At 28.8% G+C, this 24,845-nt stretch overlaps 1 protein-coding gene across 13 annotated transcripts in view; it reads right to left on the bottom strand.

Annotated features, from left to right (window-relative positions):
* LOC145263754 (serine/threonine-protein kinase tousled-like 2) overlaps positions 1-24,845 on the bottom strand; it is a 618,843-nt gene that overhangs the window by 22,136 nt on the left and 571,862 nt on the right. For all 13 annotated transcript variants that reach the window (XM_080120782.1, XM_080120784.1, XM_080120786.1 and 10 more), the window contains 3 exons: positions 23,652-23,763; positions 14,745-14,852; positions 10,567-10,667 (listed from right to left, as the gene is read on the bottom strand). In XM_080120782.1, coding sequence (XP_079976908.1) covers positions 10,567-10,667; positions 14,745-14,852; positions 23,652-23,763 — 321 coding nt within the window. The remainder of the gene's footprint in view (positions 1-10,566; positions 10,668-14,744; positions 14,853-23,651; positions 23,764-24,845) is intronic.

Here is a 24,845-nt window from a genome sequence, read left to right as displayed (position 1 = left end):
TATCTGTTCTGCAGATGTTGCACTTAAGTTAATTTGTACCAGTCAATGGAAGGGAAACCCTCTATACTGGGACAATTATTATTTTTGGTAACCAGAGTGCCCCCTTTTTGCCTACTTTTAGGGGAGCTGGTTTTTACCCCACATTAAAAACGGCCTTGTGCCTAATTTGCTTTGGTGGGGAAGCAAATAAATTAAAAAATACATAACGATTTCTTGGCCTTCGGGCCAAGATCAAAGTGTAGTATCTGTCTTCAGATGCTGCACTTCAATTTCTGGTTCTTTGTCAGTGGAGGAGAAATCCTTCACGACTGAGACAATTTTTTTATTTTTGTTCCTTTTCGCCACATTAAAAAACAACCTTGGTGTCTAACTCTGTCCTGTGGGGATGCATTGTAAATAGGAACTTTATAATAACTTTAATAATAATAACTTTAAGAATGATTAACTTTAATTTTATAAATTTTTTTTGGGTACAAAACTTAAATAAAACAAATAAACAAGATCTCAATCAGAACAAATTAAAGCTGTTATCATGTACAGCGCACTGCCTTCTGCATACTCTTATTGATCTCCACAACAAAAGAGTGTGTGAAAGACCAAGGACGACTTGGATAGGCCGTTTCCAACGAGTATATCAACCCTTTGGTTAGACCGGATGGAAAGTAGATGTGAAATGCTGCCTGGTGTCGTCTACTTTAGCATCTTACATACAAAAATCAGATGATGATAATGATGATGAGTAGAATAGGGAGTCCTTATTTACAATCACGCTGTCAGTGATGTTGTGATCCCAAAATTATCAAGGATTTCCAGATCTTGCAACATCAAATCCTTTCGCACAGGTAACCCAGATGATACCATGAAAATATCACCCAAGCTACAAAATCATGTGATATCCTAACAAAAACAGGCAAGGAATGAACCACCTTTTTCATAAAAAAAAAAAATAAAAAAAAACGATAGGCACCAAATGATGTTAATGAACAATGTATTTCAAATTAATTCATTTAGCTTAAAAGAAAAAGAAGATCTCAGCAGAAAAAAAAAAAAAAACAACAAAGTGGGAGATTAAAGGAATGGGGGTGGGATGGAGGGATGCAAAAAAAGGTCATGAGTAGAGCAAATGAAGGTCAATATAGAAGAAAAGACAATGAAAGAACACCAAAAGAGGAGAACATATAAATACAAAAACAAGTGAAATGGAAAACTAATACAATTTTAAAAAAAAAAATGATTATTATTTTATGATAATTATCAATTTGAAAATAATTTAAACAACTTATACTTACCAGATAGTTCATACAAATAATAAAGTTTAATTAAAAACTAACTATATCTGTCCGGCATTGCCTGTGAGTCTTTTTACTTTAATTTTTGTTTTGCCATTTTTTTTTTTATACTAAATTATTACAGGACATTTAAAATTAAATTTAATTATTACAATATCATTTGGTAATTAAATTAATAATTTTTTTTATAAAACTATATAACCAATTGCTGTTAAAGTAATGTTGTTTGAAAAATTATTCAATGTAAATAGCTTCTAAAGTTTTTAAAATTTCATAATATATAAGGATTTGCTAAAAATTTTATAGCCAGTTTAAATGATTTTCTATTTAAAAGGTTAAATGCTTCCAAATTTCTTTCAATTTTTAAAAGGCTAAGTAATTATTCATTTTTTTGTTAACTAGTAGATTAAAATTAAAATGTTTGTGAAGAAACCAAAATGCATTCTAGATTTCCTAATTAATTTAATATAAAAAAAATCATATTTTATGTGTTTTCATTGGCTAATTCTAAGCAGATTTTTGAAGAAAAATTTTTCAATAAAAAACTTATCTGATTTATCTACAGAATACCATAACTAATAATTGAGATATAGGTTAAAAAAAAAAAAAAAAAAGGCAATGATTACAATAATTATAATCGAAAACAATAGATAAATAGACTTATTTTTAAAAGAAACAAATTTGAAATTATGGCTAGTGCCATGTGCAGCCTAACATCTGGCAACTGAACATCTATTCTGGTTTATATAGTTAATAGCATCGCAATTTCTTAATTGTCCCAATGGCTCAATCAGTTATCACCCCGTACTTACAGACAAAAGTTGAAAGTTTGAACCTCACCTAGGGCAAAAGTATTTTAACTGATTATGTTCCAAAATGAATATAAACATTTCAAATTACAATTTTAAGTAGATTGTTTAGTTTAATTTTTTATGGAAATTAGGATTCCGAGTGATACCGGGTAGTCTTGCCAGTCTCTTATAACATTCATTAAATAAAATAATACAACGCTTGCCTTTTTTGTCTGAAGAATGCAAATATAAAATTTTATATATAACTAAACTTGTATAAGTAAATATTTTGATTCTGGGAAAATCTATATAAATAAAACAGTAAATGTATGTATGTGTGAGTGTCTGTGTGAAAATATTTAACCGATAAACTCTTAAACTACTGGTCACATAAACTGAAATGAACAGGAAATAGTAATCATACAGTAAAGATGTACGAGTAAATATTTCAATTCTGGAAAATCTATATACCTATAAATTTGCGTTTTTTTCTCGCTCTGACATAGATATTAAAAAGCTACTTTTTCTATTTAAAAATTACTAACACAAACTTTTTAATATACTCAGTCATGGATATGCAAGCAATTACATGAAGGTTAAGTAATTTGTATATTTCTTAAAAAAAAAACGAATGTTAATTAATTACTTATTGATTTTTAATGGTTTCTTATTAGCTGATTAGTTGTATTCTACTATTACGCTGAATTCTATTTATGCACAGTTTCTACATTCTGCATAATTGTGAAAAATTTTAGATGAAAACATTCTAGTGCACGGAAATATTTTATATATATATTAGTGATGGGACGGTTCCAATATTTTTCCTGATTCCTGTACAATTACCGATTTCGATTCTTCTATAAATATCCAAATATTTAACTATAAAAGTATTATTTTGTCTTGATTACTGTAAAAACACATCTTAAATGTGCCTATATTTTCTCAAACGTAAAAACACATTTGTGAAGAGGTGATCTAGAGATTTTAGTCTTACTGGAAGTTTAAATCAATAAATATTTATTATTCTATTATTACTACAAGCAGTGGAAGATATTTCTTTAACCAAAATCAAAGAAAAAAGATAATTTAAGGAATCGGTATTGGCATCAGAAAATAGGCTAAAATTTTTCCGATACCTACAAAAGCTCTGATTTTTCCGATTCCCGATTAATTCTCCCAACACTTATATATATATATATATATATATATATATATATATATATGAATGAAAACATTCTAGCGCACAGAAATATTTATATATATATATGTGTGTGTGTGTGTGTGTGTGTGTGTGAGTGTGTGACCTTGTATTATATAAAACTAAAGTGAAATCTTTTCCTACAGTGATTTTAATGGGTTCAGTATTTGTTTCTTTAATTTTTTTTTTTTAATGGGTTTAGTATCTCTTAATGGGTTCAGCAAAATGTACAATAAATTCTGATGCCAACTTTTACCTGGAGCTTTTTTTTTTTTTTTTTTTTTTTCAATTTGATGAAATCAATGATGCTAATCCTTTTATTTCAATAAATAAGAATTTTCAAGATGACGAAAATATTTTTTTCAAAAACAAAAAATGCATGCATAGGTGATGAACAAATCTGAAGTATATGAGCATTTTTTTTGTCACCTGAAATGCTACATTAGAAATTTCAATTTTAAACGATTTTTAAAAATATTCAATATGCAAATCTTTTTAATTAAGTAATAATTAAATAATAAATCATAATAATTTAGATAATAGTAAATACTATTTTTTTTATACTTTCAATGTGGCATATTAACATTGAAGCATCTGAGGATACTGTGGTAGGGAACAGCTTCCTTGCGGGAAACTTGGATGGGGGAAATTTGTTTATTCACATTACATTTAAATTCTTGCAAGTTGGAGAAACAGGGATATGAGGGAAATTCCAAAAGCAAGCAGGCCAAGGAAAGAAGCTATTAATGTAAGAAATCTTCCAGTATTCAGGGCATCTAGAGTGAGCGGGTGGGATTTTACTGCAAATTGGGTTTGTCGGGAATATTTTTTGTCTGGGAGATACAAGTATAGCAAATGCATCGTAGCACATTTCATAGAACTACTTGTTAAAAAAAAAAAAAAAAAAAAGCACAGGTATGTGGTGATGCGACAGGAATTGGAGCTTGGTAGACAGTGCAGAACCTATTAGGTTAAAAATTCCTTATTGCACTCTGTAAATGAAAAAGCTCATGGTTGGTGCACTAGTCCAGATGTGAGAATAGTACTCCATGAACAGAAAGTCGTGGGTTTGTAAATATAAGTAATAATTAAATACGTAAGAGTAAATAGTATATTTAGAAATTTTTGAGATGAGGATTGATGATTTGGATTATTCTGAATACTATTCTCATCTTTGTTATCATTCTCACAACATTTCAGCCAACGTAACTTTTAACCTTCTTCAGATATGTATGTCTTGCTTAACTTCGGAAGCTATGCAGAATTTGAAATGAAACACTTTATTTAATCCACTGGGGTAGCTTACTCTCATGTTGTCAGCCATGACTAGGTAGAAGTACTTTGTAACTGTGTTCTTAGTAGTGATGCTGAATATTGAACCTTTAATTTCCAGAAGACTGGCATTTAAAAATGATAATTACTTTGCGACCTTATCTGCTGCAAAACATGGAAATAACATCCAAGCTGAAAACAGCAGTAATCCAAATTAATGAATCGCAATAATTAAATTTATCAGTCTTAGAATAATAGTTATCCATAAATCTCTAAGTTGTGGTGAATTAGCAAATAAAACTATTTTTGTCAATGTTACATTTTCTGCTCCACAGATGGTTCCTATATAGTGGAGATATTGTTCATTAATGACATTTGCCTTTGAAATACACATAACCATAATTTACAGCATTGTCATATATATATATATATATATATATTTATTTATTTGTTCACTGTTTTGGGGAAAGAATTCCATCAAAGTGCTCGATTATAAAGAAAAAATTTTAATATAAGACATTTATTTATTTAAAACTGTACAGAAGATCAGAAAAACATTAGTACCGTCGGTTTCAAGACTAACATAAGGAGGACCGGTTAATGGTAAATAATGTTAGGCTCTTGTCAGCAATATTATTTTCTCCAATATGGCTGATGAGAACCTAACATTATTTACCATTAACTAGCCCCCCCCCCTTATGTTAGGCTTGAAACCGATGGTACCAATGTTTTTCTGACCTTCTGTAAAGCTTTAAATATATATATATATATATATATAGATAGATAGATAGATAGATAGATAGATAGCTTATATGTTTATATTTAATTTAACTACTAAAGGCAATGAATAAAGAACATAAAGCTCGCATTTAGATAGCTCAATAGTGCAATACTAGAGGTATAAGATACATTAAGGATAGATACATAAGAATTTACTGATTTTTCAGAAAGTTTTTCCTTTATTGGTCACAACATTGCGTACAATTGTTTCAGTCTCGAACCTAAAAAATTCAGATAAATTCCACTTGAAACTTTATAAATAATTTGTTGAAAAAATAAATTAATATCTGCTGTATTAACTTGTCCTTTTTGTGGGCTGTGAAACTTTTTAAATATTGCTTTTTCTATGCGCAGATGAAGCCCAATGTTGTGCAAATTATAATCTGATGAACAGTTATATTCTTATATGCCAACACCGGGGGCTGAAACAATTGTATGCAATGTTGTGACCAATAAAATAAAAACTTTCAGAAAATAAGTAAATTTTTGTGTATCTATCCTTATTAACATGGTATCTTTAAAGAAGTATACACACACACACATATATATATATATATATTTATTTCAAGGTTATGAGGAGGTTATGTAGAATAATTTCAAGGTTATGGGGGAGTATGAAGCATAAAAACAATGTTGTTGTTGTTTTTGATATTTCAAGCAATCCTCTGTTCTTGTTCACAAAATAACAATGAAAGACGTTGGAAAAACTGGAAATTTGTTTTTTGACTGCGCTCATTCCTTAGAAAAATTGTTGAAAGAGTTCACATGAATTTTTAAAACAGTTTGCAAAGAAGAATGTTGCATTTTTTTATTTTTTAAATTTATAACACATTAGCATTCGTTTTAACCAGCAACAAACATCAAACCACAACTGATTTTAATATATATATATATATATATATATATATATATATATCAGTTGTGGTTTGATGTTTATATATGATCTGTTTTATATTAGGGTTCATTTGGCACATTTCATCCTCCTTTTACCATTAGCTCAGTAGTTGAAACCAGCAGTAAACTTAAATAATAATTAAAAGTTATAGTAATAAATGTATAATAATTAAAAGTAATAATTAATGTTTTTTAATAAAAAAATATAAGCCATGCCAAAAAGTACAAAGGAAAAAACAATCAAAACAAATCTAACATGCACTTTTTTCCCAACTAAAAACAAAACATGTTTCCCTAATTTATTATACACATACAGAATTTCCAGGATGCCTTTTATTATACTAGCAGTGCTACTCAGCATTGCCCAGGGTAAAAGTTCAATATATTTCTATCTCTACCCAGCTCCACAGTCCCTTTTTTCTTCTTTGTCCAGCCAATTCCGCTCTCTGGACATGCACACACCTAACTTGAGGTTTGAGTCAGAATAAAGAATTAACTCATCAGAATTACTTCGATTCAGTTAGTGGCTGGGAATCAGATGTCCTGACCCCTTATCCCAAATGAAATCTGCATCAGTTTAGGGTCAAAGAATGAATTTTTTTTTCTAAATTTTCACTATCATTAAAAAAGGCAACACCAATTAAGAAAATGCTAACTTTGTTGGCATTTGTTTTGTCATTTTTTAGTTTTAGCACACGTACAACTGTCCTTTAATGATGATTAAAAAGTTGAAGCCACCGACTGAACATTTTTACTCATAGTTGGGCATAGAATGAATAATTTTATGTTATAATAAAACATAACAATTTGAAAAAATCGTCTTGATCAAATTATTAATTTATATACAAAGTATGTTGTGTGAGCTATGGGAAAAAGAGGAGTAAGCAAGGTTAGTCATTATTTAATATGATATCTTGGGAGTACATAAGTATAATGCTTAGTTTTCTGCAACCTTCATCATGACAATGCACCTACTCATTAACACCCTGAGCCCTTGATAGTTCCTGTAGAACCATGTAGAACATAACCGAATTAACCTCCCTATTTATCTGATATTGCTCCGTGTGACTTTACTTTTTTTTTTAATATTAAAAGAAGAAGCTCCATAGGATCAAAAAGAAAACACGTTTTGATGGAGTATGGTAGAGGAGAACAGAAACGTGTTAGATCGGTGACTATGGTTTATTGTTTGACCAAAATTGATATAAATTGTTTGTGACAACTACCTAATTACTGTCAGATATATAAATATATATTAAAAGGCCTACGTGGTGTGGCCTGGGGTAAAAGTATAACATGCTTCTACTAAAACTTCTATGTTTCTCTTCCACTGATTTTCCCTTCCTTCTCTCCACCCTATCTTCCTTCTCTGCCCAGCCCATTCCTCTCTCTGGATAATCATGCAAATACACAAACACACACACTTTTATAGATTACCCAAAGAATGAGTCTGCATAAGAAAAATAACTTCTTAAAAGAAAAAAAAAAAAAAAAAATTCAGAGTTACTTCTCTTTACTGGAAAAATCTGTGCTAGTTTAAGGTGAAAGAATGAATGATATTTCTCTAAATTTTAGGTATTATTCATTCAGAGCAAAGCCAATCATGAAAAATACCAACTTTGTGGGTGTTTGTATTGTATTTTTCAAGTTTTTGCTGAACATACATACATACATACAGAGATACAACTGCCCGTTATATAATAGAAGATAACAAATAATAACAATAAATGTGGCTAAATACTATGCAGTTTCGCAGTGTTTCCAATTGTTAGAAGTTTATTAATAAATCTTAACATCTCTTTTCATTTGAATACAAATTAAAACTGAGTAAGAGAAAAAACTTTGAGAAAAGTAGCTTTATTTTCCCCCAAATGCAGGTGACGTCACTGCGTGCTATCACATTTTTCATGCATATGAGAGAATGTTGATGTGATTTTTTTTTTTAGTAAAAAATACAAAATATGAAGGACAAGCATTAATCGTTATTCATTTTTTCAGGTGAAATATTCAATATTGTAATAAAGCTCTATTTGAATTGAACCATCTTTATGTGCAAGGTTTGAGTCAGCACTGTTCCAATTTTGAGAAGTTGAGTTTTATATTATATATATATATATATATATATATATATATATATATATATATATATATATATATATATACATGATGAAAATAATATTTGGAAAGATGAAAAGAAAAAACCCCCAAAATTATGTGTTCATCAATGTTCTGTCTTTGTTTTAAAACTTCCTCGGGATGATTGATTTGAAGAAAAACAATACCAATACAATATTTGAAAATATTTTTATTGAAATCAATCATCCCAAGGAAGTCTTGAAATAAAGACGAAACATTGACGAACATATAATTTTTTTTTTTTTTTTTTTTTCTTTTTCATCATATGTATGTGCATATGAATATATTAGTACTAGCTGTTCCTACCCGGTGTTGCACGGAATATTTTTACTTTTATTTTTTTAAACGCTTTTCTTTGTGAACTATGCCATTATTATTTTTTAACCAAAATATTAGATTCTTATTTACAATTCAACCTAATTAAAAAAAAAAAAAATACAGAAAAATCTTTACGACATTATATACTCATCACAGAATGAACATGTCATACTCCAAAAATTATGTAGTTTTATTTTTTAACTAAGAAAATCAAATTTTATGAGTATCTGAGAAGTAACTGTTTCATCCATCATTATAAAAAAATGCCAAGGATCAAAGGGAGATAACTCAACAATAATTCATAGTTACTAGATTTATATGATAATGCCAAAGAATTCCCATTTATCGTTTAAAAATTATTTTCTCCATAAAAATACTTGCTAATTTCATGTGATTTTTAGAATATGACATTTTCGTTTCATGAAGAGTATGTACATCATGAAGATTTTTCTAAAGTTTTGTTTTTTAAACTAGGTTGAATTCTAAATAGGAACCGAATAATAATATTTTTAAATCTTTCAGACGCTTTATGGGCTAACTTCCTTAGTTTTGAAGATGGCTGCATACAAGGAAAAAAATCTGATCTGGATAAAGTACTTTTCAAAAGAAGATAGAGCGAATAAGAAATTTTTTTTCTTTATTAACAACATTCAGTAGTAAGATCAGTAAGACAAACTAATGAATCAGATATTGATTTTATAGGTTTTAACATAGCAATGACAAACCTCAATCAGATACTTAGGCAGCAAACCTTCCTGTAGACATATTTCACTGTAAAAAGTAGACATTAAAGTCTTTAACCTTTTTATAGCAACTTTACATATGTCCTCAATATTACCTATCTTTTTTCTTAACAATGAAACAAAGGAACTTTGGATAATATGTAGACACAGCAGCCTAGAAAGAAAATGACTGGTGAATTCTTAGAATTTGTCCAACAAGTCTTTTAAATGATGCTGATGACAATATTCATACAGACAGAAGAAATAACACTATTCCAACTTGTCATAAAGTTGGCACACAAATTCGAAATGATTCAGTGGATTGCCAACTGTCATGTAATAACCAATTCTTGGTGGCGTGAAATCTGTGATTAACCATGTGCAGTGAACCATGATTCGCAGTTGGTTTTGGTTTGGTTGTTTTTGTTTTATAGCATATCAACCCTTTTCAGGGTATTTAATGCCAAATCCAGTTATTTTGAAGAAAAATCTTTTAATACAATATATTTCTTTTTTTCAAGTCAGTTGGGACCCTAACAGGTACTACCACTCTGGGTCAAAGTGGACCTGGGAGCAATTAAAGAGTGACTCCACACTCCCAAAAACCTGCAAGCTGGGGCCTCACCATCGGATATAGTTTAAGATCACATCCAGGACCAGATTCACAGTTGGAGATGAAAATGTTCAAAAGATGGATTTTGCCGTTAAAGACAAAAAAAATATTTTTGAGCAAAGCAAACTTTCCAGGCGAACAATTAACTTTATAATTTATATGCAGAATAAGGATTTATTCCAGATTTTACATAAAACTCAAACTCGGCGGCCATTTTCTTTTTAGGCCACTGTCTACACATTACCAAAATTTTTGTTTTCCTTCCATTCTTAGACTTAAAACTTGATGGTTCTTCTAATTGTATGTAAATTTTTATAAGTACCATTTTTTTATGACTAAAATTGAAAATGACTCGTATGAGAATCCATGTAGGAGGTAAACTTAAAAAAATATATTCAACATTAAAACAAGATGAGAATATGTGTAAATCTAATTGTTTACTTATATGGATAATAGTAAAAAGACAATGTTGCAGTGTAATGATCATTTGGAAAATATGGAAATAAAAGGCATTAAAAAAGATCTTGCATTGTATATTTTTAGCATAACTTACTTTGACTTTAAAGCTGCTGGTTTTAGATAGTCATCAAAGGAAAGTGTTAACACATCTGGTCTGTCTTCCTTTCTGTATTGTAGACATTTCCTAATAAATGACTGAAAGTTAAAAGAAAAAAGATGTTAGAAAAATACATTCTTTTTTATTTAAAAAAAGGAAAAAAATTGTAAAAAGAAAAAAAATAAAAATAAAAAAATTGGAAAAAGTAAAAAAAACGGAAAAAGAAAAAATGGAAAAAGAAAAAAATGGAAAAAGAAAAAATGGAAAAAGAAAAAATGGAAAAAGAAAAAAATGGAAAAAGTAAAAAATGGAAAAGACAAAAATTTGAAAAAGGAAAAAATTTGAAAAAGACAAAATTAAAAAAAAAAAACATTGGGAAAAGAAAAAATAAGTTGAAAAAGAAAAAGAAAATATTTGAAAAAGAAAAAAAAATTTGGTGTTTATTTTGAATTATAACGAAAATTATAAGTCGCAAAACTGAATTTTCATTAAAAAAACAATTCCATCTACTTAATTTAATATCAATTTCATTAAAAAGCCATGTTGTCTATTTAATTGTTATGTCGCAATTGGTTAAATATTAATGCATTATTACATAGAACATGTACTTTTACCATTTCATGATCCATTGAACAGCCATTATTATTTTTTAAATATAACTTAAATAAGGGAAATAACTCAGTTTGGAATTCTGTTTATCATTTAAGTATAATTTGCAATTTCTTGACAACTATTTTCATTAATAATCAATTTTTTTACGTTATCATTTTTCATACTTTTTGGATCTTTTACTAATTTTGATATGACAAGTATACAAATTGGTTTTAACTGAAATTCAATATTTTGATTTTTGTTCTTATTCGGAACAAGCACCAAAAATTCAATTAAAACATTTTAGAATTCTTCAGATGAGGATTGAATTTTTTTTTAACTAATGAGTCATCACTTATCAAAATCACTTGAGGATACAGGTTAATGAGATAGCTAGATTATCAGTTAAATGATGAGGAATATTATGAGAGTATGTATGAATGGAATGAACAAACTTAGATTACTTATGAGGACAGTTTACAACAAGTATTTGTCAATATTGCATTTGAAGATGACCAGCTTGTAGTCCTCAGGGAAGCAGTCATGTGGTAATGTGTTCCTGGAAAGGAATTTTAGTTCATGGATAATTTTGTTTAACATTAGGCACACAGAGAAAGAAAGGAAAGTTTTGTGCAGTTGTAGCAGAAGACAAGTTTGTAGAAATACTGATTTTTTAAAAAATTAAAAAAAAAAAAAAAGATTTGTTGAAGCTAAAAAAATAAATAAAAAATAAAATAATGAAAACATAATATATGAGTTCTTTAAAAATGTTTCCTTTCGCCAATAAGAACATCAGATTCCACTTCCAACAATCCTTTAACCAGATAATAATTTTTGGTCAAGTTTTAGTCAAAATAGTGATTTTAATCAATTTGCCCAAATAAGGTAATTCAGACCTAGATCCCCGACATTCAAGTTTATTGCAAAAAAAAAAAAAAAAAAATTTTTTTTTGCTTTAAAAACGATTAAAATCCACATTCTTGAATTTTCTGCATTTTATAAGACACAATCATGTAAAAATTTTCATTTTTTATTATTCTTAATTCTTGTTAAAAGAGACATTTTTTAGGGCCACAGTTGAATCTCTCTTGCTCTATAACCCAACGGCTTGGATAAGTGGTTCTAAAACCTCCATGCTGTGTCACACTAGTGTGCTTCACAATGATTACTGAGGTACCACAAAAATATAGGTGGAAAACAGCTTTCATATCGTTATAATTGTTGTTTATATTAATAAATACAAACTGACATATTATTACTCAGGTGATATTGATGTTTAACTATCAAAAAAAGAAGAAATAAAATATATGATAAACCATTTTTTTTTTTTAAATTGTTAGATATTTTGAATTTTCAACAATAATAAACATTGGTAAGCATTGTTAAATATTAATTTAAATATTTATTTTTTTGTAATAGGTGTGCTGCTAAAAAATTTAAAGAAATAATGTGCCTCCATGTAAAAAGGTTGGGAATAAATGGCTTAGACGCTAACGATATGGGAAGAGCATCACTTGACAAAACATCCACAAGAATTTCACATGTTGCATTGGAAATCAACTGGATGAAACGCCCAACCAAGAAATGAAGTGATTTATTGAAATAAAATATAAAAGATCATTATTGAAAAATATACAATAAAAATTAATAAAATTATACAGATAAAAATAACACAATTAGTCTTTATTTATTTATTTACTTGTTTTTAATAATTCTTTTTAAAAAAAGAGCACAAAAAGTGTTTGCAATAATTCTTAAAAAAAAACCCAACTAATATCAATAATTCTTAATTAAAATAAGACCAAAAAACTAAGAAAGAAATGCTTATAGTGGCACCTTTGACCTTTCACATGCTCACTAAAAGAATGAAGATTTTGGCTTGCTGGTCATTCCAGAAATACGTCAGAACTTTTGATTGAATGGAATCCATTATGTAGAAAAAGATTAGTTGGGAGATCTCATCACATCTGCATGGACCAACTTGTAGAAAGGAAGGGATCTAACTTGCAGATGGAGATTGTTGGAGAGAATGAGTTCAGAAAATTTAAGATAGTGAAGTGCTCAATTAATTTAATTCTACAAAAAGAATTCAAAGTCTGATGAAACAGAATTACATTACGATAGCGTTTGGTTTAGTCGTTTGTGATTCATTTAATGCCAACGTCTGTTTATTTTGTACAAGATTTATGCTGGTTTTTCATTCAGAGTTGTGCCAAGTTTCATTTATTTACTCATTTTTTACTTTTATTTCTTAGACAGTAAATTTTGAGTATAGTCTATTGTCTTCAAAAAGAAGATACTATAAGTTCTATCCTAATGTCATCAAACAATTCCTTCATAGTGTTCATGTTGCAGTACCTTTGTCCTATCAAGATAAAATGAATACATTCTATCAAAATGTCTCCCTGGATATCAAACATGAGTCACTGAACATTACAGTGGTTCTTTTTTTTCAAGCAGCAAGAAATGTGGGAATTTTGTATAGTCAGTGTGAAGTTGAGAAAGTCTCTCTCTCCTATTAAAAATCTGAGGAAGTTCCGAGAATTTCTTGTATTCCATTCCTGATCTTACTGCTCACCCGACCATCTAACACATGCCAGCAGGTAAAAGATACGTTAAACCAAATATGATGATGATGCACTACTTCACTCACCATATAAGTCTTAAATTGGAATATTGTATGAGGAAAACCAGATGATATACTAGTACCTCTGTAATTCCTTAGTTTCTAATCTAAGTCATTCGGAACATCAGGAGTAAAACAAACATGTTTAATTCTTTACCCTTCAAATTCATCCATCCTAGTTAGCCACTGTTTTCTCCCAATCATCATCATCACCATCATCCATTTTATCACCTTATTTGCGTTGGTCAGAGGTCTGATGTTTTCTAATAGGCTTCAATTTGAATCTTTGAGACAGATTGAAGACTATCAGAAAACGTCCCAATTTTGGACCTATCTTGAGAATTGGTCACATTTAAACTCTCCTAAGATCCTTGTTAATGGTAAGCATTCAAGCTTTTTCGAGTTGTCCAACTTACCTCCGACCTTCCATCTTAATTCATTTTCAATTTCAAGAGTAGATTCTCTCAATGTGGTGAAGCCAACATAGTCGAGTGATTGTCAGAAGTTCATCAACTTACTGATGAGAGCTGATAGACCATGTCTGAACATACATTTGAAAATGAATTAGTCATGTATTAGTGACGGATTAGGGAAGATGTGTGATGTCAAATGTAAATTTAGAATAGGCTATACATTATAGAGCTTGACATGATAAGTTGATCATATAAGGTCTCTTATACCGAAGTAATGACTAAAGTGGAATGTTGCAAATCATGTGACAACAAGCAACTAAAATTGCTCAGTCACCAGGATTCCATTTTCAGGCATCTCCATCCACAGCCAACAGGTGACTCTATTAGGGGTTATCTTAGACCTCTGCAGTCAGCATATTTTACTGCTCTTAGAGGGCCATACATTGGATGGGAAATGTGGACAGACAGACAGATAATCCTTGTCTTTTATATAGAGGGATTCGAGAATAATTCTAATGTGTGGTATTGTTATTTGATTTACTTACCTTAGCTTCACTACTAACAGGTGGCCGGGAAGGGAATTCCACATCTGTAGCTTTCAATATTGTGTTTTCTTCAAGAATGGCTGCTTGAGACAAGTTGTGCCCAAAAGGCTGTGTAATAAAGGAAAAATAAAAAAAAGATTCTTGTAAAAATACAGACATTATGAGGAAAAAAGTAAAACAGAGACAAAATTATTAGATTTATTATAGTAAACCAATATATATCATAGCATTATTATTATTATTATTATTATTATTATTATTATCATTACAAAATACTTAAAGAAAAAGTATTGTCTATCATTGATAACTGGACATCTATAATATAAATCTCAGCTGTCTGTTTAAATGTATGTATGTATATATGTTTGGATGTCTGCCTAATATTTTCGACAAAGGCGACAGATTTTCACAAGATCAGTATCATTTTGAAGCTTGACGTCTCGAACGACAAATATCGAAAAATTGGCCAAAAACATGAATTCCGTTATCCTCAACTAGGCAGTTTTCTACAAGGATGAGTCGATTTTTTGCGTGCCATTTTTGCAAGTCATTGTATCGATTGAATTGACTTTGCCTAATGTTGATGTTCCGAACTTCCTGTCACGTCATGGCCTAGCGGTAAGACGTCAGATTTTCTTTCATTTTCTTTTTCACCTTCGCATCACGGGTTCGAGCCTGCCTACCTACTACCACTTTTTTTATTTTTTTAATTTATTTATTTTTTTTTTGCTCAACACACATCTCCAAACACCCGGGCAACACTGGGCACCTAGGCTAGTAATTGATGTAAATTACAAATAAGATTATTTAATAGTTTCAAAGAATTCTCCAAAAATCTGAATTTACTTTCTTGTAAATGTTTGCAAATAGTGCTCGACTATTTATCGCTGAACAGAATCTTCTTTTCTTCTTCACTGATTAACGTGTCGTTTTCCTATCAGCTGTGCATTGCACATTTGCTATGGTGGTACAAAGAGATTTTTGAAATGTTGAAAATAATCAACAATAAATTTAATACACACACAATGTATATCTTATTCAATAAAATATAACTGTATGAAATAATGTTGCTTAAGTATGAGTGCTTTGAAACCGATAGTCAAAATATTCAGTGCTGATGTCTGAAATTTTAAAAGAATTGAATCCGACCTAAGAAACTTTCTTGTTGTGACGCAACAATGTATTTTGCTGATTCAATAAATAAACTTGATAAATAAAGTTAAATTTAATGATGGAATTAATGAAAAGATAGGTAGGTTGATGTTGCAATATTTTTGGCATATTATCCAAATAGGATCACAAACATTTGGATGATTATATTTATAGCCAGAGGTGATAAAAACAAAGGAATCAAATACAAAAATCATTGTATAAAATATACTGAATCTCTTGGAATTTTTCAGTCAGAGCTTTTTGTCTTGACATGAGAAAGGAACTACACTCTGCTGACCCTAACTGGATTAATATTACCATTATTTACCTGGAAAATCTTTGACTAGATTGATGCTGCCAATTTTTGCTTGGGACAACTACAGTTAATATTCACAATTTTATTTTCTCTTTGATAGTTATTTCTTTTGCCATCCCTTTTTAGATAATTTTTTTATTACAAGAATGACTTTGCGCTCAATAGTCCTAACACTTTTGGATGACAAATACTGTCATTATTTTAATAGTCATCTCACGTACTTCCTAACTTCTGGTGTGTCTGCTACCGGAAGCAGTGACACGGCAAATCAGTTCCTTTGCATTTTTCTCCCACGCCTGTATCTCCTCCGTACATATACTTTTTTTTTTTTTTAATTCCGTTTTTCTGACCGTTCATTTTTTATTTAATAATCATTGAAAAGTTTTTTGGTCTTATTCTAATTAAGAATTATTGATATTAGTTTTATTTTTTTAAGACTTATTGAAAACGCTTTTTGTGCTCTTTCTTAAAAAGAATTATTAAAAACAAATAAATAAAGACTAATTGTGTTATTTTTATCTGTATAATTTTGTTAATTTTTATTGTATATTTTTCAATAATGTCCTTTTATATTTTACTAGCAGGGGGTACCCAGCATGGCCCGGGTGTTTGTAGGTGTATGTGTTGGGAGGGGGTGGGGTGATCAAAACAACCCTGTTTTAAAAAAAAAAAACGTTGGCCGGGTGTTTGGAGGTGTAAAAGAGTAAAAGAGAAAAAAAAGTTTTAGTAGCAAAGTAGGCTTGAAACCCGAACCTTTGACTTGGAGGTGGAAACGAAATGGAAAAAAAACCCTGGGACCTAACCATCTTGGCCACGAGAGGAATGAAAAGCATCTTAATTTAACGTTTATAGAATGAAATTAACGGGTGCGAGAAATTTAAGTCGCATGATGTTTGATCTTGAAACATGACGCGGCTGCAAGCCAGTTTTTGCTTGTTTTATACTGAAAAGCGAAAGAAACACGCGGCGATTGAAATATCTGGAAAATATAGCGCGTGAAAGTCGGGCAAATTAAATACACATGCGATCCTCGTTCTTAAGTCGTAGATATTATCATTTAGACGTGATATAAAAAGTTTTAAGAAGAAGTGAGCCGAGCGAGAAGGCCGACGAAAAAAGCCTTTTGCAGACATACACAAAAAGCGAACATACATACACACATTTTCGCTTTTATATATATAGATTTCAATAAATCACTTCACAATAGAACTACTGAAGAACAATAAAAGTGAAGGCACTGATTTGCTTTGTTTATAGTTCCAGTAGCAGACACACTGTAAGTTAGGAAGTATGTTAGTTGACTATTACCTATTACCTCAATTATAAATTTGGTTTGAAATTAATGATTTTATTTTCAAGTCATATGAATGACTTATTTCAATTATAATTGAAAGGTCAGATTGATTAAAAACGAACGGATGAAATACAAAAATCATTGTATAAAATATACCGAATCTCTTGCAATATAAAGTCATGAAGGGTCCATTACCCTACTTGATTATTTAACAATAATTTTGCCTGTCTCTGCTTGATCGTTATTTTCATGGCAAATGCTCAGCTGAGCTTCAATCTATGGTCCCCTCTTACCAAACTTTCACAAAAAACACACGTCTGGCCAAAACCACTATCAATAATTTTCCACACTCTTTTTCTGTGCCTAAATCTAAACATAGATTCCATGAACAAAGCTTCTTTCTTAGAACTGCACGCCTGTGGAACTTTCTTCTGATTGCCTGGTTTCCAGCTGACTACAATCAAGTCCAACATAAACAAATTCTTGATGAATCGTCCCCCTAAGTAATCCAATTTACAAAATTCCCACTACTTATGTTTACTACACTATAATCACATTAACTAAAGTATATCCATTAATCCTTATCCTCGATTGGCCTTGATAAGTGGTGATTCCTGTGTAAAAAAAACAAAAAAACAATAATTTTGGAATCAAGGATTTTAATCATGAATTGAAAAAAAAATCAAGCTATCCAACTGATGACCAAATTGTGTTTATGATTTAAACAAGTTAAAAAGTGCACCTTCTATATCTGATAATATAAAAAAAAAAAAGTGCACCTTCTATATCTGATAATATAAAAAAAAAAAGTGCACCTTCTATATCTGATAATATAAAAAAAAAGTGCACCTTCTATATCTGATAATATAAAAAAAAAGTGCACCTTCTATATCTGATAATATATTAAAAAAAAAGTGCACCTTCTATATCTGATAATATATAAAAAAAAAAGTGCACTTTCTATATCTGATAATATATTTAAAAAAAAGTGCACCTTCTATATCTGATAATATATATTAAAAAAGTGCACCTTCTATATCTGATAATATATTAAAAAAAAAGTGCACCTTCTATATCTGATAATATAAAAAAAAAGTGCACCTTCTATATCTGATAATATATAAAAAAAAAAGTGCACCTTCTATATCTGATAATATATATAAAAAAAAGTGCACCTTCTTTATCTGATAATATATAAAAAAAAAAAAGTGCACCTTCTATATCTGATAATATAAAAAAAAAGTTCACCTTCTATATCTGATAATATAAAAAAAAAGGCACCTTCTATATCTGATAATATATAAAAAAAAAGTGCACCTTCTATATCTGATAATATATTAAAAAAAAAAAGTGCACCTTCTATATCTGATAATATAAAAAAAAAAGTGCACCTTCTATATCTGATAATATAAAAAAAAAAGTGCACCTTCTATATCTGATAATATAAAAAAAAAAGTGCACCTTCTATATCTGATAATATAAAAAAAAAGTGCACCTTCTATATCTGATAATATAAAATAAAAAAGTGCACCTTCCATATCTGATAATATAAAAAAAAGTGCACCTTCCATATCTGATAATATAAAAAAAAGTGCACCTTCTATATCTGATAATATAAAAAAAGTGCACCTTCTATATCTGATAATATAAAAAAAGTGCACCTTCTATATCTGATAATATAAAAAAAAGTGCACCTTCTATATCTGATAATATAAAAAAAGTGCACCTTCTATATCTGATAATATAAAAAAAAAGTGCACCTTCTATATCTGATAATATAAAAAAAAGTGCACCTTCTATATCTGATAATATAAAAAAAAGTGCACCTTCTATATCTTATAATATAAAAAAAAAGTGCACCTTCTATATCTGATAATATAAAAAAAAGTGCACCTTCTATATCTGATAATATAAAAAAAAGTGCACCTTCTATATCTGATAATATAAAAAAAAGTGCACCTTCTATATCTGATAATATAAAAAAAAGTGCACCTTCTATATCTGATAATATAAAAAAAAGTGCACCTTCTATATCTGATAATATAAAAAAAAAAGTGCACCTTCTATATCTGATAATATATAAAAAAAAAAAGTGCACCTTCTATATCTTATAATATAAAAAAAAAGTGCACCTTCTATATCTGATAATATATATAAAAAAAAGTGCACCCTCTATATCTGATAATATATATAAAAAAAGTGCACCTTCTATATCTGATAATATATAAAAAAAAAAGTGCACCTTCTATATCTGATAATATAAAAAAAAAGTGCACCTTCTATATCTGATAATATATAAAAAAAAAAGTGCACCTTCTATATCTGATAATATAAAAAAAAAGTGCACCTTCTATATCTGATAATATAAAAAAAAGTGCACCTTCTATATCTTATAATATAAAAAAAAAGTGCACCTTCTATATCTGATAATATATAAAAAAAAAGTGCACCTTCTATATCTGATAATATAAAAAAAAGTGCACCTTCTATATCTGATAATATATAAAAAAAAGTGCACCTTCTATATCTGATAATATATAAAAAAAAAGTGCACCTTCTATATCTGATAATATAAAAAAAAAGTGCACCTTCTATATCTGATAATATAAAAAAAGTGCACCTTCTATATCTGATAATATAAAAAAAAGTGCACCTTCTATATCTAATAATATAAAAAAAAGTGCACCTTCTATATCTGATAATATAAAAAAAAAGTGCACCTTCTATATCTGATAATATATAAAAAAAAAAGTGCACCTTCTATATCTGATAATATATATAAAAAAAAGTGCACCTTCTTTATCTGATAATATATAAAAAAAAAAAGTGCACCTTCTATATCTGATAATATAAAAAAAAAGTTCACCTTCTATATCTGATAATATAAAAAAAAAAGGCACCTTCTATATCTGATAATATATAAAAAAAAAGTGCACCTTCTATATCTGATAATATATTTAAAAAAAAAAGTGCACCTTCTATATCTGATAATATAAAAAAAAGTGCACCTTCTATATCTGATAATATAAAAAAAAAAGTGCACCTTCTATATCTGATAATATAAAATAAAAAAGTGCACCTTCCATATCTGATAATATAAAAAAAAGTGCACCTTCCATATCTGATAATATAAAAAAAAGTGCACCTTCTATATCTGATAATATAAAAAAAGTGCACCTTCTATATCTGATAATATAAAAAAAAAGTGCACCTTCTATATCTGATAATATAAAAAAAAGTGCACCTTCTATATCTGATAATATAAAAAAAAGTGCACCTTCTATATCTGATAATATAAAAAAAAAAGTGCACCTTCTATATCTGATAATATAAAAAAAAAGTGCACCTTCTATATCTTATAATATAAAAAAAAAGTGCACCTTCTATATCTGATCATATAAAAAAAAGTGCACCTTCTATATCTGATAATATAAAAAAAAGTGCACCTTCTATATCTGATAATATAAAAAAAAAAGTGCACCTTCTATATCTGATAATATAAAAAAAAGTGCACCTTCTATATCTGATAATATAAAAAAAAAAGTGCACCTTCTATATCTGATAATATATAAAAAAAAAAGTGCACCTTCTATATCTTATAATATATATAAAAAAAAGTGCACCTTCTATATCTGATAATATATATAAAAAAAGTGCACCTTCTATATCTGATAATATATAAAAAAAAAATTGCACCTACTATATCTGATAATATAAAAAAAAAGTGCACCTTCTATATCTGATAATATATAAAAAAAAAAGTGCACCTTCTATATCTGATAATATAAAAAAAAAGTGCACCTTCTATATCTTATAATATAAAAAAAAAGTGCACCTTCTATATCTGATAATATATAAAAAAAAAGTGCACCTTCTATATCTGATAATATAAAAAAAAGTGCACCTTCTATATCTGATAATATATAAAAAAAAAAGTGCACCTTCTATATCTGATAATATATAAAAAAAAAGTGCACCTTCTATATCTGATAATATAAAAAAAAAGTGCACCTTCTATATCTGATAATATAAAAAAAAAGTGCACCTTCTATATCTGATAATATAAAAAAAAGTGCACCTTCTATATCTAATAATATAAAAAAAGGGCACCTTCTATATCTGATAATATAAAAAAAAAGTGCACCTTCTATATCTGATAATATATAAAAAAAGTGCACCTTCTATATCTGATAATATAAAAAAAAAGTGCACCTTCTATATCTGATAATATAAAAAAGTGCACCTTCTATATCTGATAATATAAAAAAAGTGCACCTTCTATATCTGATAATATTAAAAAAAAGTGCACCTTCTATATCTGATAATATAAAAAAAAAGTGCACCTTCTATATCTGATAATATATAAAAAAAGTGCACCTTCTATATCTGATAATATAAAAAAAAAGTGCACCTTCTATATCTGATAATATATATAAAAAAAAGTGCACCTTCTATATCTGATAATATAAAAAAAAGTGCACCTTCTATATCTGATAATATAAAAAAAGTGCACCTTCTATATCTGATAATATAAAAAAAAGTGCACCTTCTATATCTCATAATATAAAAAAAAAGTGCACCTTCTATATCTGATAATATAAAAAAAAAGTGCACCTTCTATATCTAATAATATAAAAAAAAGTGCACCTTCTATATCTGATAATATAAAAAAAAAAGTGCACCTTCTATATCTGATAATATAAAAAAAAAAAGTGCACCTTCTATATCTGATAATATATTAAAAAAAAAGTGCACCTTCTATATCTAATAATATAAAAAAAAGTGCACCTTCTATATCTAATAATATAAAAAAAAAGTGCACCTTCTATATCTGATAATATAAAAAAAAAGTGCCCCTTCTATATCTGATAATATATAAAAAAAAAAGTGCACCTTCTATATCTGATAATATATATAAAAAAAAGTGCACCTTCTATATCTGATAATATAAAAAAAAAAAAGTGCACCTTCTATATCTGATAATATATAAAAAAAAAGTGCACCTTCTATATCTGATAATATATATAAAAAACAGTGCACCTTCTATATCTGATAATATATAAAAAAAAGTGCACCTTCTATATCTGATAATATATAAAAAAAAAGTGCACCTTCTATATCTAATAATATAAAAAAAAGTGCACCTTCTATATCTGATAATATAAAAAAAAAGTGCACCTTCTATATCTGATAATATAAAAAAAAAGTGCACCTTCTATATCTGATAATATATAAAAAAAAAGTGCACCTTCTATATCTGATAATATACTTACGTATCAACAATTGGTAACACATACTATTCCTAGAATAGCCAATCCAACATAATGTGGCTTGACTAGAGGTTTCTTCTACATAGATGAAATGAAAGTTTTCATTATCTGATCCGTTATAAAATATCAGAAGACATAAAACAGTCTGTAATTAGTTAGCCAATAATAACTGCCCTAAAACTTTGAAATACTTATAAAAGACTCTTGAAAGGATCCTCAGAAAGTCAGTCCTTGAGATAGATAAGGAGAACGTGGGGAAAGAGTCAGAAGTCGGTGATTCATCAAAAGAAAGAATAAAAAAAAGACCAAGAAATATTCTCTCAAATTCAATCTCCACTAAGGGAGAAAAGCACAAAGTAAATTTCTAATCTTAGCAAAATTGTCAAAGTCAAACCATCAACTTGTCTTTTCTTCCCAATAAGAGTAACATAACTTTTTGCTTTTATTATTGTTGTACACTTGTGTTTCAATATTTCTTATTGTTCACAGCGGTTTTATTGGTTTTGGGTTACCAGAGTGACCATTTACTCATGTCTCTGACTGAGTTGCAGTAGCACCAAAGTTCTGTGGATCTTTTAAACAGATTAACTTGAGGATTTAAAAAAAAAAAAAGAGAGGATGGATATTTCTTCATTACTTACCCTCACTCCTGTAAAAGTTCACTCTTGATAAAATAAGAAAAGATTTTTTAGAAATGATTCTGATGCTGTTTTTATCGATACGCTATAAACACTGAATATCACATCTACAGATGAAATCATGACAATAAATTGGGAATAAATGAAAAAAAAAAAAAAAAATGCTTATCTTCTTTTCTTAAAATAAATAAATAAATAAATAACTGACGGCAAAACGGCAAAAGAATTTATCGTTACCTTTTTACCATATAGGCACTGGTAAAATATCACACCTACAGACCAGACATCGACTCGGGAAGAAATTTTTGGAGGAGTTTTGCCAACCACAAAACATTCGGGTGGCAAATACCTGAAAGGCAAAAAATAGAATTAAAAATGTTATTACAATAATGATTTTGTTTTAATTTATTTCAATGACTTTTTTTTTTTTTAAAGTTGAAAGAAGACTACTGATTAAGATAAGAGATGTCAAAATAAATAAATAAAAAGAAAATTAAAAAACAACAAACATTTGTCCGTCATGTTTGGTTTAATGTTTGTTTTATATGTTGACTTTTAGAAATAAACTTCCAAACTAACCTATCTCAGGTCAAGTTTTTATAACACTTCCTCTCAAGTATATCCTTATCAATTCCTTCCATATTTTCCTTGGCTTTCCCTGCAAACCGATCCTATTATCTCAACTGTTCTACATATACGAACGCAACAGCTCATCTGTTTTTTTTTTCAATGAAACCAAACCAATGAAGTCTCCTGTTTTGCACACATTACTCTATACTATACAGATTTAATCTTTCTCTGAGGTCATCAGATCTGAGTGTGTCTTTAACACTCCCATTACGCATACATCATATCATTTCTCTACATGCAACACATGTCCTCAACTCTCACAGATCATATCTCAATTCCATACATCATCACACTTTGCGCACTTGCCTGATCAGCTTTTTGCTTGTTCAACAATGTTAACGTTCTGCTGGTTAGTAATGGCAAAACTTCCCTAACCTTAATGTATCCACTCCTAACAATTGCTATCACACCATCACCGCTACTTCTTTCTGCTCCAATTGTATCAGCAAGGTAAAAAAACTTCTGGACAATCTCAACAGCCTTACCATCCAAATATATGTTTCGCGTGAGTTAAAAATAAATATATGATGCATAATTTAGAAAAATGAATTAAAAATTTTCAGTTTTCGTCATTATCATTGGTTTTATGTTTGCTTTATATACTGTCGTGTTGGATGGTTTTCAGACATTGGTTTCCAATATAACCTATTTTTAGCCGGATCTTTAAACTACATAGCCTGAAATGCAATTGACTTTCTTTGGATGTCATTTCCTTAGTTGAAGTGTGTTTTATAGTTTTATTTATCGATTTGGTTGATTGAATAAGAATCTCTATTTTACCTCAAGAAATTTGATGAAATA

The sequence above is a fragment of the Euprymna scolopes genome, chromosome 39 (assembly GCF_053919585.1).
Source record: "Euprymna scolopes isolate OS-2025 chromosome 39, ASM5391958v1, whole genome shotgun sequence".
NCBI lineage: Eukaryota > Metazoa > Mollusca > Cephalopoda > Sepiida > Sepiolidae > Euprymna > Euprymna scolopes.
This window is presented reverse-complemented; position numbering and strand designations above follow the sequence as displayed.